Source organism: Varroa jacobsoni, unplaced genomic scaffold (genome assembly GCF_002532875.2).
Source record: "Varroa jacobsoni isolate VJ856 unplaced genomic scaffold, vjacob_1.0 scaffold_120, whole genome shotgun sequence".
Classification (NCBI taxonomy): Eukaryota; Metazoa; Arthropoda; class Arachnida; order Mesostigmata; family Varroidae; genus Varroa; species Varroa jacobsoni.
The window spans coordinates 457226-472400 of record NW_019213022.1 but is presented as its reverse complement, the minus strand read 5'-3'; the positions used below and the strand labels follow the sequence as shown (position 1 = coordinate 472400).

The 15175-nt window shown below is 38.4% G+C and overlaps 2 protein-coding genes and 1 long non-coding RNA gene across 3 annotated transcripts; 1 reads left to right on the top strand and 2 right to left on the bottom strand.

Annotated features, from left to right (window-relative positions):
* Positions 1–2871: 2871 nt before the first annotated feature.
* On the bottom strand, positions 2872–4657 carry LOC111266856 (uncharacterized). Its single transcript, XR_015313599.1, has 3 exons — positions 4416–4657; positions 3257–3749; positions 2872–2984 (listed from the first exon to the last, which is right to left on the bottom strand). It is a non-coding gene; the product is annotated as an uncharacterized LOC111266856 (long non-coding RNA).
* A 1015-nt stretch (positions 4658–5672) lies between these two features.
* LOC111266839 (uncharacterized) lies at positions 5673–8979 on the top strand. The gene is made up of 8 exons (XM_022844657.2): positions 5673–5851; positions 6493–6641; positions 7172–7249; positions 7517–7610; positions 7819–7934; positions 8097–8290; positions 8564–8695; positions 8842–8979. Exons 1-8 carry the CDS (start codon positions 5788–5790, stop codon positions 8915–8917), a joined length of 903 nt encoding a protein of 300 aa, XP_022700392.1. The 5' UTR covers positions 5673–5787; the 3' UTR covers positions 8918–8979.
* A 1518-nt stretch (positions 8980–10497) lies between these two features.
* Positions 10498–14920, bottom strand: LOC111266847 (uncharacterized). The gene is made up of 3 exons (XM_022844671.2): positions 12903–14920; positions 11542–11741; positions 10498–11069 (listed from the first exon to the last, which is right to left on the bottom strand). The coding sequence occupies exons 1-3, from the start codon at positions 13047–13049 to the stop codon at positions 10766–10768; spliced, it is 651 nt and encodes a 216-aa protein (XP_022700406.1). The 5' UTR covers positions 13050–14920; the 3' UTR covers positions 10498–10765.
* Between the last annotated feature and the right edge of the window lie 255 nt (positions 14921–15175).

Below are 15175 nucleotides of genomic sequence, written 5' to 3'. Positions count from 1 at the left end.
TATTTCAGGTGGTCACCTGATTCCAATAGCTATTGTCTACGTATAAGTAGAATAACTGTCTACAATGTCGAGTAGTTCGATCGTCGGCGATAGCCCCTGCAGTAGCAGCCGAGTAACATTTAACAAAATACCAGTAGAATCTATGAGCCACAGAAGGTACATATACACATGATGGGTCTCTAGCCATGTGGTGAAAGGACCAAGCGTAAAGCGTATCAGTGTGAAAGCTACAATCAAGTGTTATTTCAATAGCATTAAAGCTGGACTTTCAAGACTGCGAATGTATGTACGATAAGGAGACACGCTATTTTAACAGCTATAGAAAGTATAGTTAAATTTGACAGCCTCTGCTCTACGTGATGGTGTAGAATAGACAATGCCATTTTACAGAGTACTGTGATTTCAACATTTTGCCAGCAAAACCCGCTCGTCGGTGTACCAAATCATTATTTGTAGTTATATATACAACAAAACACACGACCGAATCTGTGCCCTAGATGCATATTTGACCGCTTTTGCGTTGAAATTACGAATGTCAGCGAGTCGTTCCTCTGAAAAGCTTGGACTCGAAAAGCTCAAAAGCAGTATTGTCGAGCCCTCCATATGCCAAATCTAGTCTGTGTCGTATATGCATGACGTTTTTTCTTACCCTAATTGGAGAACGTGCTAAATCAGGCCGCACACATCTTCCCTGCAAAAGACTGCTACTGAACGTAAGCAGTTGGGACGCCCGTGCATGACATCAAATTACTGTAAAGGCCGAAATATACACTTTATTGGTGATAGTTAGCCCGAATTTATAGGTTGTTCGAAGCCATTTAGTCATTAATTTCTCTTATAGAATGTGAAATTTTTCTGTATTTATATATATTATACTATTCTGAGCAATTGTGGTAAGCATCATCATGTCGTCGGACTCCCACGTAGGAACTTCGTTTTAAAAACACGTGTTGCGATTGGTAAAAGGGAGTTGGGATATGGTAGCATAGTTGATTAACTGCTGTCATTCCTTTTTCTACGTAAATCGAGTGACTGCCTTGCGGATAATATTGGAGTGGCTTGCACTGCCATACGCAGAAGTAATAGTTTTTGACAGTAATTGAAGATGCGTTGTGAACACCTAAGTTTGTCTTCAGGAAAGCAAATTACTGTCGACGTCTGATCAATCAAGTAATCGATGATACTTCGCCACCGTGTAACAGCAAGCATTAGTTTTTTACACATAGATTTCTACGGATAGCACCAACGAATGCGTATTTCACACTTGCCTTTACCGGCTTTCTCCTTAAAATAAACGAAGCGATTATTTATGTGAATAGTCTCATTGCGACTGAACTTTATTGCAACTTACAGAGTTAGACTAACTTGAAACTATTGATTATATGTAATGCTGTTCACACTGATTAAACGCAATTGTACATAACTATGAATTCAAATATTGTTGAAAAAAATATTTGTCTAAAGCTATAAATGCAGCTTAAAACTTTGTGCTTGTAAGCTCAGAGCCTTATCCAGTTTCCAACCGCGGCGGCCAGGATATAAAAAAGTCCATTCGGGATCATTCGAGCCGAGATACACTTGAGCTGAAAACCATCTTTTCGCGAGCATTTTGCAATTTAAAAGGTAAAATACATCTTTAGTAATGTTTTGTTTATTAAAAAAATTCCAGAAGCTCTCGCCGACAATTAGAACTTATTCTTATTATTAGAACTTATTATACTGTAATAAGCCGCTTGTCCCCTAACCTTAGATAATAGGATCGCGCAAAATAGAGCTTTGGTTCATCTGCGTTTTGCGTCCACTAGAAGACATTCAGACAGTGCCATAGTCAGCCGTAGCAGGCAAAAATAGATCAGCTAGAAGCAGATGCTTTTATTTGGTTTATTGCTATGTTTACTGTTTTGGTAGTTATTTAGCGTGTGCATTTTGTTACGAATTTCTATCCGTCTAGGACGTCCACGAACGTAATAAACTGGATCTTTCAAGTCAATAGCGATACAATGACGTCTATTGCGTCCCAGAAGCAGCAGATTGCATAGAATAAGATCATCTAGCCAGGAGTCAGGATTCAATAATTCCGTCAATAATTTGCAGTAACCTTGTAGCGTGTGAAGTATTAAAGCGTCAGCTTTATTCGTAGAAAGCCTGTAGGTGAGGTTCAATGCATACTGATGGCCTTTCGCATGTGATTGGCATATGCTCTCTTATAACATTGCAGGCAATCGAGGAACTGCCGCGTCCATTACTAGAAAGAATTTCCTTCCTATTAGACGACTAGCCGCAAGGTCAACGGATCCGAGTGCATAGTCTATATTAGCACTAAACAGGTAAGAAGTATACTGCAGATACGCAGTCGGTTACAGAGTGAGAACTGTTGGATGCCAAGTTTGCTTGGTGTATCAGAACTGTCTATATGGACGGCGCACCGTTCAGAGGGAATTTCAGTTGTGTAGAATTTCATAATCTACCATCGTGTTACTTAAGTCACACTTCGTAACGACGACGACGACGACGACGACGATTGAATCGAATCTAGTTGGCGATTGTGGTCATTTTGATTTCACAGGAAATATTATTATATGTTATCCGAAAATCCTATGTCGTATCTGTTAAAAAGATCACCCAGATTGTAAATGGCTTACCCGTAGTTCTTACTTAAAATAAGGCTTAGTGCAATTTCAACTGATCTAAATTTGTTCGTGTTAAGCACAGGTTGGGTCAGTTTGAATACAAGTAGACTGACAGCTCTAGGCTGGCTCGTAATAAACAGTGACGTCCTCATAAAGTGTCATTTTCAGAATCACCACCTATAGATCAATTCCACTAAGCCGGCAGGGCGCTTTAAGCGTACATGAACTAGATCGAACGTGACTAAAGCGCCGCCCATCCCACCGAGTCAACAACTACTACTACTACGTACGATAGCGACTAAATCATCGAGCCATCTGCCTCGGATAGTAGCACCTCACTGGCCGGATATTTCCCTAAAACCAAGGAGAACTTTATTAGTAAAAATTTCGTTTCCATTCTTTTAAGCGGATATATATATATACTAAGCGTGTCAGTGTGTGTATGTGACTATACGCTTGTTCACTATCTGAGAAAATGGCTCTATGCATAATGCACCGAATATAAGAAACTGTGTTAGAGGTTTTAATGTAGTCTGAAGGAAAACTTTTCAGCAGCTAACACAATAGCGGTTGAGAATTTGTGAAAATTCTAAATAAAGCTTTACATAATAGGCTGAAAGTTGTACCTTGAGGTAGCAAGGAGGCACTGGCTAGACGGTAGAACCGCGAACGGTTCAATGAGATGGCAGCACGAGAGAGTTAACCTACTGCCATGGGGCATTTTCTACACAGTCACCCGACGGCTAGGACATGGAGAGTAACAGTAGAGTCGAATAGTTAGAAGGACAGAGCTGTAAAAAAAATAAAGCGAAATAATAAAACCATTGTAACAACGCGGTTGGTTCGTTACGGCTAACCTTGATATTGATGGTCGAGTATTAAAATTATATATATATTACTCTTAATAGGTTGAGAATCCTCCTCGAGTTTCGAGACATGGCGTATTTGATATTGAGATGAAAGACAAGTTCGAAGATCGAATATGAGGCTACGCAGTTTCCGGATATGGTTAGGGTAGCCGAAGGGCTCAGAGCAGACGACGCTATTGTCAGTGCAAGCCACGTAAAGAGCCACGTTGAGAGTTATTGAACCACCCAAGAAAGGCTATTCACGAATTTACTGAAAAGCAAGTGCCATAGCAAATAACCAGGACTAAATCGCCGGTCTAAGCCATTAAACCCCTTCAGTTGCCGCCATTGGTTGGACTATTAGCTATTCGCACACAGTTGTTAAACTGTGTGCGAACAGCTAATAACAATAACGATAAAAATAGATAATCTGTGGGTAAACTACCCTTATTCTTGTTTTATTTCTCAATTTGATTTGCGCGCTGTTCTGATAACGACGATCTAGCAGAAATCTTGCTTATATAGCACAAATTCCAAGCTAAAGTCGGTATCACATATTAGTACTATCGTATACGATATGGGTTAAATATTTGCCATACGACTGATACCGTGCTTACAGTATAGTATCATTTAGTAGCCTACACACAAGCTCTCTATGGAGAGCACAATTGTTAGCCAAACACTGTTTAAGGCCATATTTGAATCTCACTAAGTCAATGGGCATAAGGTCGCTCGATGGTACGTATTTGATATGCTCTTTCGCACCTATTTATCATGTCTGTGTTTTGTACTGACGCAAGGCCATGATCAAAGTATAGAACTAATGAAACAGTGAACGTGCATTTGACCTGATCACCCTTAAGCTCTGTTAAATGTCCTTCACATTAATGTACAAATCGATGTTTGGTTTCGTCGGTCATCTTATATCGACATTTACCTGACTGCGCTTGCCGGCGTTTCAGTTTTGTTATTATTAGCTTCTGTAGAAGGTCGAATCCAAAAGAGAATATATCATGGTAGGGTTCTAATGCCTGCAATGATGATATGACAATTGCGAAACTAATAGGAATATCATTTTTATTAAAGGTGTCTCTCGTCCAACGTAGATGAACACTCAAGAGTCGTCAACAAATATTATCTGATAACAACTCAATAAAAACAAGGAAATAAATTCTTAAATTATTGTACCGGACACAATAAATTATTATGTTAATTGGTACGCTTTGTTCTACGAACTTCATACGATACGACACTTGTCTCTCAAATTGTTTAGCATAAGCAAAAAAAAAAAGGATTCGCGTCCCAGTTTACCCGACTTATAATACTTATTTATGCAGTTCTCACATTTGCTTGCGAAGGGTTCTATAGCGGAAAACACTGCACCCCGTGGCACTGTTTCAAAAAATTGAGTTGCACCTTTCGGATTGCTTCAGTGTCCTCAGTCAAATGGGCCGTCACATTTCATACCTCGTTTAAAAAGGCAGGCCTTTAGAAACCTAAATATAGCATTCAGATTTCGTCATTTTTCACAAAATATTGAAAGGACGTCACTGTAGGCCTCATTGGCCCCAACAATGATAACGGTAACAATATCACAAAAAAAAGGATCATTAGTGTGCTTGATATGCATATCAACATGCTATTTGAAATTTTAGAAGCTACGAATCGTTTTTATTTCGAATTTTAGAAACTACAGATGCGCATTTAATAATAATAACCAATTAACGGCATGCTTAATTTTCTTCAAGCTGTTAGTTTGTTTCATCGCCATGCCGCTACCTGCAGCTTGAAATGAGCCAAATATCTACGCTTTAATCAGTACGAAAAAGAATTGACCACAGTTTCTAATCGTAGCACCTGATAGAAAGGCTCCCTTCACCATATGTAATGTCAACATTATTTTCAGAGGCTACTGTTTGAAAACGTTGACGATGCTGTGGTCTTGTTTGGACACTTGGAAACAGCGCATCAGTATAGCACAATATTGGCACATCATAGAAAAAGGAAGCCAATCTTGACCCCGCAGCGCCGTATCATTTTTGATCTGACGCTCCGTGTTTCCTTTTTAAATACGTTATCGACGTCTCGTTGTGAGTCTAAAGGTTTTTGTCGGTATCGCTGTAGTAGCACTACGATTCACGCAGTAATTGGGTCTGTTTTCGACTGCTTGCGCTTGTTGGTGAAACACGTCCGCCGTGTCTCATTCTCGCCTACCAAGACGCGTACTGTTGGGCCGTACGCTCGTTTCCATATTGTGCTGTTTTGTCACTTCGCAACTGTTCACGGTTCCGGCCGTATTCGCGCTAGTGATGGCTGATAAATTGATATTGTTTGGTGTCGTCGCCCTAGTAAGCTTACTGCATCTTGCTCATGGTAAATTTTACACTTAATTAAGCTATCATTGTGTTCTTGCACTAAAAAAGCGTAAGTCACATCAATCGCTAATGAAAGTAACACTAATTGGGGTACGCAGATATGCGCACCATTTATATCGTTACATACGGAGTTTTTAGAAAGTTTGTGCCTACCATAACTTTATGCTTGCATATTTCATTTGCAACCGTATCGCGCAAAGCCACAAATTAAAGAAACGAGATTTTTTTTATATATATGCCTACTTTGTGATGCTGTAGTGAAATTAAATAATTTTTTTTTATCGTTTGTGGATAGTGTCCAATTATATTTCCCTAAAGTAGAAGTTTATCTGTTTTTCAGAATAGAACAGTGTCTTTAAGAACAAGTTCAGCACAAATGGGGAGTCCGCCGTCCGCAACTCTATAACATTCACAAAAACATGCACGCCTTGTAGGAATAAAATTTCTAAGGGCGTTAGCTTCTTTCAATTACCGCCTAGAAGAATGTGTTTTTGCAGTAACTCATAACTTCGGTTGTAGTTACACTTAGATTAATGGCGACTTTTGAGCAGGACAAGCACTTACTTCTGTTGGTACATTGGCGCGATCTTTATATAACGGTAGTTCAATATGAATTTAAATTCATCCGTTTCCGATCAGGCGCGTTGGACCACGACCTCTTGCGGTTGTACACTGCCAACAATTTGACTTTCAGCTGCCTTCCGTATGTATCTAAGGAGACGATTACAGCCTGTGATTGCATGGCGTGCAACAGAGACACGCCAAACTTCAAGGATCGTATGTGTAAAGTAAGCCTTCCTTACATGGGTCTGTGCGTTATGTTCTCTCCGCTTTCCTTTTTTTATCTCGTAGCTAGGATTAGAACGAAATAAACATATGTACATAATACATACATCCTTTTTCAAAATGGGTTTTCATTTTGGCTGCACAAAGGTCATGAGATTCACTTATCATTAGAAACACCATAGCCTTCAAAATATTTAGCCTTTCGCGGAATTGAACCCAACCTGCCAGACTAAAAAACATCGATTTTATCTCTCAACTACTTGTGAACAAATACAGATGAAGTATCGTTCAAAGGCATAGGTTATTATGGTAAGACCACAAACATTCAACCCTCAGCGCCCACCCTAAATTGTGCAAACGGTAATCCACTATCTGAGCTAAGTTTAATAATCTGAAGCTGATAAAATGAGGCTGAAGTAGTTTTTTAGTCAATTCAATATCTTGCTTTTAATGTCAATAACAAATTTTATTTCATTATATAGTGTACAGGTAACTTCACATTTGGATTATTTCTATTGTTAACGGGTTTTAGTTCTTTGAAGAAGCACGGAAGAAGGGTAAGGCCGATCACCTGAACGGGAACTTGGTCAACGTTTGCACATCGAAAGCAGTAAGTACGGCCTTATATTATTTTTCCTTATATATTCTTTATATTTTTATTATCAGTTATTGTACGGATTTAAAATCCTTGATCAATCATCGTTACTAATAGAGTAAACAAGGTAGTAATGGACAAGTACTCAAGATACAGCTGGAGACATTAAACATATTCCTGCTCTAAAAAAATATAGCCAAAAATCGTTGAAGCTTATTCTAATAATCCTATTTGATTTGACGAAATTCCTTCCATTTATACATGAATCATTTCGTTTTACAGATCTGTCCAAATATTCCGAATCAGTGTTGTAATCCATCGGATTCGTCACCGAAATATGGCAAAGGATGTCCGCTATGTCTTCCGGCTGCTAAATGTAGATCGTACCAATTGGCGCCAATTAGTATTTATTGTTATTTGACAACGATCGATTTAACAACTTTATATAAATAATAGCGAACGCACCTATATAGTAGTAGTATGTATTACAGTACCATGTCCGAGCGACAACTTTGTATTAGTTTCCGATTAGAGGTCGCTTTATCCTAACGAGCCTTGATCCCATTGTGAATCGCGCATTACAGCCCAGCCAACCACGAAGGGACACAACCCCGCTTGCCTTCTAGCAGAGTACGAGGCCGCACAAACGGCACCGCCCAAAGGGGCTAACTGGAGAGATATGTATGAGGCTTTTGATACGGTAGGAGGCAACGGATAACACACTAACATGGCCAAATGGCTTACTTAGTAAAATACTCGTATTCATTTAATTGGTTTTCGTGCACTAACGTCAGTAAATCGAAAGTAACATTAGGTAGATACGTTGTCATTTGGTCTACTGGTCGATATTCGAACGAGACAGGCAATGCGTGAAATTGGACTTCATCAAAGATGTGCATCGTACGCGTTGTACAAGTCTGCCAAACTCTGCGACTGTGAAGATTGTCTCCAAAACGAGCAAAACCTACGGGAGAAATGGTGCAGGGTCGGCGAAAAGATTCGAGCAAATGAACAGCTGGGTCGCCGCGGATACATGATTAATACAGACTATTTTAAGTGAGTGTCCTTGTAACGTTTCTAGCATTTCGTTGGGTAATAATATGAAAAATCCTGTATTTTCGTGTAACGTTTCGTTTAAGAAAGAAAATTGTTAAAAAAATAAATGGGAAAATCTAGTCTGTGCGAAAAAATTGAAAGGCTCTCGCCCAGGCGATCATATCATATTGACTGATAGCCTCTATCATAGTACAGGTTAAGTGGCGGTAGTTTCTCACGCTTGATATTTCCTTTATAATGCTATTCACACAATACTACTTCGTTGATTTACAGAAAGTTCTGTGACAAAAAGTCGTGTCCTATAATACCCAACAAATGTTGTGCTGCACCTACGGCACGTGACGAACTAAACCCTGTCGATCGACGCGGCTGTCCTACGTGCATCCCAACTTCAACGACCTTCGGGTAAGATCTTTTTGGGCAAAGTGTTTTTATCACAATAAAAGCATTGTAAAAACGATTGCATTCGCATAACAAAATAGAATCTTTTCCAAACTTAAATTCAAAACCATAAAAAACCCCAAAAAAACCATCAACTTGTTGCATTGCAGTTTTGGACCGCGTTGCCGTAGAGAAATCACCGATCTGCCCCAACCTATCAAGCTTGACATTTTTAATCTCCAGTAAACACGCCTCTATACAAAAAAATACCATGAACTAATAAACAAGCATTTTATAGCTCTATTGTATATTAGTCTATTTCGTTCATTTGTTAAGAACGCCTAAATAATAGACGCATTTGCAACATCATTAATTATAGATAAGTGTCATTAAATTCGTGTCTACGTTCCCATAACTGATGTTTTCAAGGCAAAAGAGGTGACGAGCTAAACAGGTTCTCCTCGATCGATGTAGGAACGAATCTGACCACTCTTGACGGTATTATTGAAGCTAAAGCACTTTAATTACCTATCTGTAGAATTAGAGCCAATGATCCAAAGTCGTTTTTCTTTCTTCAAACTAAATGTCAAAAAATTTAAATATAGCTTACATAGCTGCAAGAGCTTATCGGTGTAGGAGGAAGCATAATCAAGAAAGTGGGTCTTACCCCGGCTGGAAACAAAGTCCACCGACTAGAGGATCCTGTTTGCAACGCTGTTTTTGCCACAACTCGAACTATAATTTACTACTACTACTGCTACTACTTCTACTACTAATAATAATAATAATAATAATAAGGCTTGTTTTAATTTTTAATAAGGCTTAACTTACAGAAGGAGATTGTTGTTGCTTGCAACATACAGTTCCGTACTTCTAGGCCTTAAGTCCCTTGGAAACAATCGAAAGGAACTCGGATTTTTTTTAATGAAATGAGGTAGGCGCTTTCATTGTACGACAGCTAGTAGACCTAAGTGGAATTTTTACCCTCTATAGAGTGAGCTTCACGCATGCGTTAAAACCGCTGTAAGCTAGTTTTTGCCCAGAATGTCCTGGTATACAAATGTGTATTTCGGCTCTTTTGCATGGGAATTGCCTAGGAAGTCCTTAACATGAAAACTATCTTTCAAGCTAAGTGCTTACGTAGCGAATTCCGTAGAGTATATTGTGTACATACTCGCACACAACATGCCATATTTTGCCATATTTTAGACAGCATGAAAGAATATATATGTATATATATAGCACTGGTGAAGGAAGACTTAACTGTAGTGCAATTTCACCGTTATCTTTGGGTAGGGGTGTAAAAATTGCGACGCTGAGGACATGTTTAGGACATGTGAGGACAAATATAACTAAGTTGAGGAACGAAACTGTGAGGTGAGAACGATTTGCCTAAGACACTGACATGCAATCAGATATTTAGGGATCGACTTCAGTGACACAAACCATGTTCGTTTAGACTGGGTTAGACAGCCCAATTTTTCGCAAGGCATCTATTTGCCGTATTTGTACGAGTTACCTGTCCAAAATTCATCAACAATTTTTATTACAATAAGACAATCTAAACTGATCTTGTAACATGTACACACTGATGATAGTCATTACAAAACTTCTAAGCTAGATAAAGGTGCGATCGACTAGCTGAAAATTTATTAAGAGAACGAATTTACGCTCCTTGGCACGAAACCGATCGAAACGGTAACTCTTCATTTTGCCAGGTACAGCGACATAATTGCAATATAATATATCGTAATATATACATATAAAGGGAGTAATATATATATATTACTATGTAATATAATTCGAAAGGACCAATTTGCGGAATGATCAACTTGTTACAAAAGAGCAAACATTTTTATTATGACATCCGGTGAGTTTAGCATTCAAAATTACAGTTCAAATGGCATACAGGTTGCCTAGAACATATGAGAAGGTATGGTAGCATAGTCCTGTAATATTGTCGTTGTTATTCGCTAAAACAATTAACAGAATAGCTAAACCTCGCGGTTAACTATAGATAAACAAGAGTATTCCTTACTGTTTAGCAATTTAACCGAGGTGGCATAAATATCACGTGCGAGCGATTTTCTACCTTTAAATCCGACCTAGCTGAACTACGAACACAGTCAGACCGTCTGCAGTACCCCAATAGATGACGTAACGCTCTGAAGGCGGCAAGACACTCACGGATTGGCCTACAATAACAAGAACTCGAAAAGTGGACAAAACTTGATTGAGGTAATGTCCGATGTCACGCGCAATCCGATCACATATAGACCCTTGTGCTGAGCTGCTGGAGGCTAGCAGCGAACGCACTACTGAGTGGAACGAGCTTGGCAGGTCTGTTTGTAAAATGGGCAACCGAAGGAATGGCATGCCAATATCATGTTCTGCAGGCCTAATAGGTTCAAATGAGAAACGAAAAGTAGGTGTATTAAGAGAAAGAAATCGCCGCGTGACAGACGATAGCGCCCGTGCTTCAACGCTGTATTTCTCCAAAGAAATATGGGAAAGGCAGGCATTCGTGGCAAAAACCAAAGTGTTCGAAATAAAACCCGCCCGTCATGTGTACTGTTATATTATATCGGAGGTAAAGGTAAGTAAGGACGTCACCGAAACGTACAATGCAAATTTTTCCTTTTTTTCTTTCAAGTTTTGATCAGCGATAACGGGAATTAATTTGTATTTCGTTTTTTACACACTAGTCGATGGTATTAAGCCAAAAGTTCAAATGCGATATTTGTCTTCTATCCATTACAATGCTCCGAACGGTAAACATTACTTAATGTTTACCGTTACTTACATTTTAAAAAAAAAGTTAAAAAAAAAAGCATAAAATTACTTAACTTTATGCTAGTTAAGTCACTTACGGCAGCGATCCCGTTCTTAATAGTCCTTTCACGATGACTACGTCCAGCGGATTGAGGTTTTTTGTCGTAGGCTGAAACTGTGCAAACAGTGCCATATCCCAATGTTGTTTTGGGTCTGCATCTTCAACACAGAATCGCTCTCCGACCACAACGACAAAGCGGCCGCTTAAACGGTGCAAGCCATTTAAAAATGAGCGTAGCTGAAATAGTATCACCGAGAGTACAAGAAAAATCTATTTAATGTTTTTCTTTCTTATTATTTTACGTATCTTTCCTTTAGAAAGTATCTTTCAGAGAATTTCCTTTAGAAATGAAAGGTAGACTAGGCCAAAATTAGAGTAGTGTTAAGAAAAACCCATGTACAAATTGCAAATAAATAGTGAAAATTAAAACTGTGGTGCCACGAAAAGCAACTTTGAAAAACACTACGCATGAACGCTTTCCTAACCAAAGTATTGTTTAACTGGTATTAGAACGCCTCTGGCTTAACGGTGACGGTTTTTCTCCCATACGACAGATAAATGACTGGATACCTACAAAAAAACTACAAAAAAAAAAACAAGAAATACATGAAGTACCTGCAAACCATCTATTTCTAACTGGCATAGTCCGCAGGATTCAGATCCTTGCTGCTTGGAAAGAAATATGAGGTAATCTAGGTTTGAATCCAAATGAAGGAGACATTCTGCTTAACTGAGGCACAGCGAAATAGTGATGCGATTTTTAAAAGGTAATTTAAGCTCAACTAAAATCGAAGGGCTCAAAGATAGGATTCGTGCCAGCAAAAATGCATATTTCATATATAGACCAACATCTAAAACAAAATACTTAATTTTACATAGCCACGTCCGTGTACTCTGTAACGTTTCGTATTCGTTTGTACTCGGTATATCAGTAGCGCGCCTATATAATTGTTCCTCGATATGTCTGCCGTCAAGGGAAATTACTCTAGGTAATTTTTAAGTACAATCCACACGACTTCATGCGGATTCACCAAAGATACTGCCGAACTAAGCAAATATTCCTTGACTCAAACAGGCCGTTTTCTAAACGAATAATTTTACATATTATTTTCTATTCTTCGCAATAAAGTAGGCTATTTTGATTGGATTTGAAAACCGAAGTTTGAAAAATAGTAGCAAAACAGATCCCAAATAGTCTTCAGGTAGAGAAAGTCACGGGTGCTTACTACGAAATTTCGCATTCGAGAAGACCTGATTCAGGTCTAAGCTTAGCTTCAAATCCGACCTAATTGGCCCGGAACAGTACAACCGTTCACCTTTCTCTTCCTCTAACCATCCTGAGGGAGAGACATGGGTAATTTAGAAACGAAGCTAGCGCTGATCTTACGTATGGCGCACCTCATTGGCGATGATCTGTTGTTTTTGTTCACCTGTCTCGTTTTTCTCAAATATATCGTACATCTCCTTGAGTTCTCCACTTGTGAAGCATGCATTGAATCGAATAAACATGCCATCAGGCGTGCTATTCTGCAGAAAGTACATCATTGTCGCTACTGAAAAACGATACGGTAATTCTTATGTTTCTGAAGTGAGGGTTGCTCGAATTTTCCGATGTCCACAGAGGACACATAAATAATATCATGTCAAAATTTTAGAATTGTGGCATAATAATTATTAGAGACGTTTTCGTCCATTGTTGTTTCTATCAGGCATAGCGAGTTACGTAACAAGCCGACCTTGTGACTTGTTTCAACAGGCGTGTCGTACAATCAGTAGCTGATTATAGCATTAACACCCCTTAGTTCATGCGCAAGACGGACGTTACAAAAGCAATGCATCGATAAGTAAGATGTACATTTATTTACTGTTCCAGTACTTTAGGTACTATATTGATTTAAATTAGATGTCGTTTGGAAGTGGTCGGAAGGTGTACATTAGCTCAACGTTATCTAGCAGATATGAGCGTTATTAGTTGTCTAGCGTCATGGGTAGCTATTTTAAAATTATCCTTGTTACCAAAGTAGTACAAGTTAAGTTACACGACGGTTATATGAGTATTATATAGAATTTTATAGGCTATTCAAGGCCGGAGTGGTCGATATTCCTAAGGTGTATTGCATTTCCCACTGCCACTGGCCCTAGAAGTGGTGTTTCGCAATCGTCACTAGATAAAATCGTTCCGACTTCGGCCAACGCAAGCCATCAAACCCGGCCTTTAACACGCCTAAAACTGTGTGCGAACCTTTATCTTTTAATTTTTTTATAAATAAAAGGAACGGTAAAGTATGTATTTTGTCTTTTTTACAAGACAGATCCCCAGCACAGCGGTAGAAACTCAGTGAAGTGGTTGGTATTTAAGATAGATAGCGTTAATCGAAACATCTCAGCAAATCCGTATGAAATCGGGCAGATATAGATATACAGGGAATGGGTGAAAATTCTGCCTATGAATCGTTTCTAAGGCCATGTCTAAACAAAAACATTTGTATTAAAAAAAAAAATGTTTGCATGTATTAAAAGTGTCATTTCTGACAGTCAGGTATATTCCATGCGAAAGTTACTATTTACCGCGATTACAATTTCAATTTAAGCCGACTTAGTAATTATTTTTAAAATACTCCATCTCTAACTTGTAAATAACTTTTCACGCTTATTGTGCATCAAGCGATATTGGTAGATGTAAGCTCGTTTAAGTGCCACTCAAACACTCTGCACACAACAAAAAATCCAGCGGGAGTGAATTCTGAGCTGACAGCAAGCCAAAATTTCCAAAAATGCGAGCTTTTCAAACTGCCAAAAAGTCCAAAAGGACTGACCGTTGCACCTTATATGTATGACCCAATAAGAAATCAATATTCTGTTCTTCAGAACGATTGTTAATTTTTGAATGTGTTACTTTTTTCTTTCTAAAATTTCTATCCTAATTTTCTCGGGTCTTTTAAATTTGAATCATACTGAATCTCTTCCCGTTTCCATAAGAATCTCTCTCCAACTTTTACGCGAACCGCGAAAACGACGCACTGATTTCAACCATGATAAGTTTGTCGTCCAAGAATAGCGGATGGGTGCATGCATTTTCCATATTTTGTATTTCCTTTGGGATAGGTTAGGCTTTGAAATCTATCGAAAATTTAACTCGCTACAGCAGAGCCGTATAGCATGCGGAAAATAGCAGAAAGCGGCTTGATGAAAAAAGATTTTCTGTGAAAAAAGTATACAAAAGTCGATGAAATGAGTAAGCATTTCAGTATGTTACTGGTATCGCTTTTTGATTTGAATGAAAAGAGTTTTCAAATGTGGCTAACGCAAAAATCCATGGGAAATACAGTTTCGAAGCATTGGATAAAAATATTAAAAAACACAAAATAATCGAAATATATCTTTTTTTTTTGTTTACATATATCAAACGGAGTGGAGTTCAGGCTCCTCTGAAGAGGTAAAAGGTCATACGTTTTCACTTTATCCGAATCTTTAGTTTTTCTAAATAAATCCGAAAGGCTTATTATACCATGCGATAGGTGTAAGTAAATATGGAAATATTATAACCAAGTAAATATAAAATAGCGTTTATTTTCTCGGATAGCATTTGATGTTAATGATATTTATTACAGAAAACATCATCAAAACGTTGAACGAGTGGTATGAGCATTATGCGAGTATGAAGCCGAACT

Bases quoted from the DNA above. Each gene is read 5' to 3' on its own strand.
- LOC111266839 (XM_022844657.2), top strand. From the start codon at position 5,788: ATGGCTGATAAATTGATATTGTTTGGTGTCGTCGCCCTAGTAAGCTTA. The intron at 8,291-8,563 runs GTGAGTGTCCTT...GTTGATTTACAG, and splicing joins ATTAATACAGACTATTTTAA to AAAGTTCTGTGACAAAAAGT. The intron at 8,696-8,841 runs GTAAGATCTTTT...GTTGCATTGCAG, and splicing joins CCAACTTCAACGACCTTCGG to TTTTGGACCGCGTTGCCGTA.
- LOC111266847 (XM_022844671.2), bottom strand. From the start codon at position 13,049: ATGATGTACTTTCTGCAGAATAGCACGCCTGATGGCATGTTTATTCGA. The intron at 11,742-12,902 runs GTGCGCCATACG...ATACTATTTCAG, and splicing joins AACAGATCATCGCCAATGAG to CTACGCTCATTTTTAAATGG. The intron at 11,070-11,541 runs GTAAGTGACTTA...TGAACCTATTAG, and splicing joins TTAAGAACGGGATCGCTGCC to GCCTGCAGAACATGATATTG.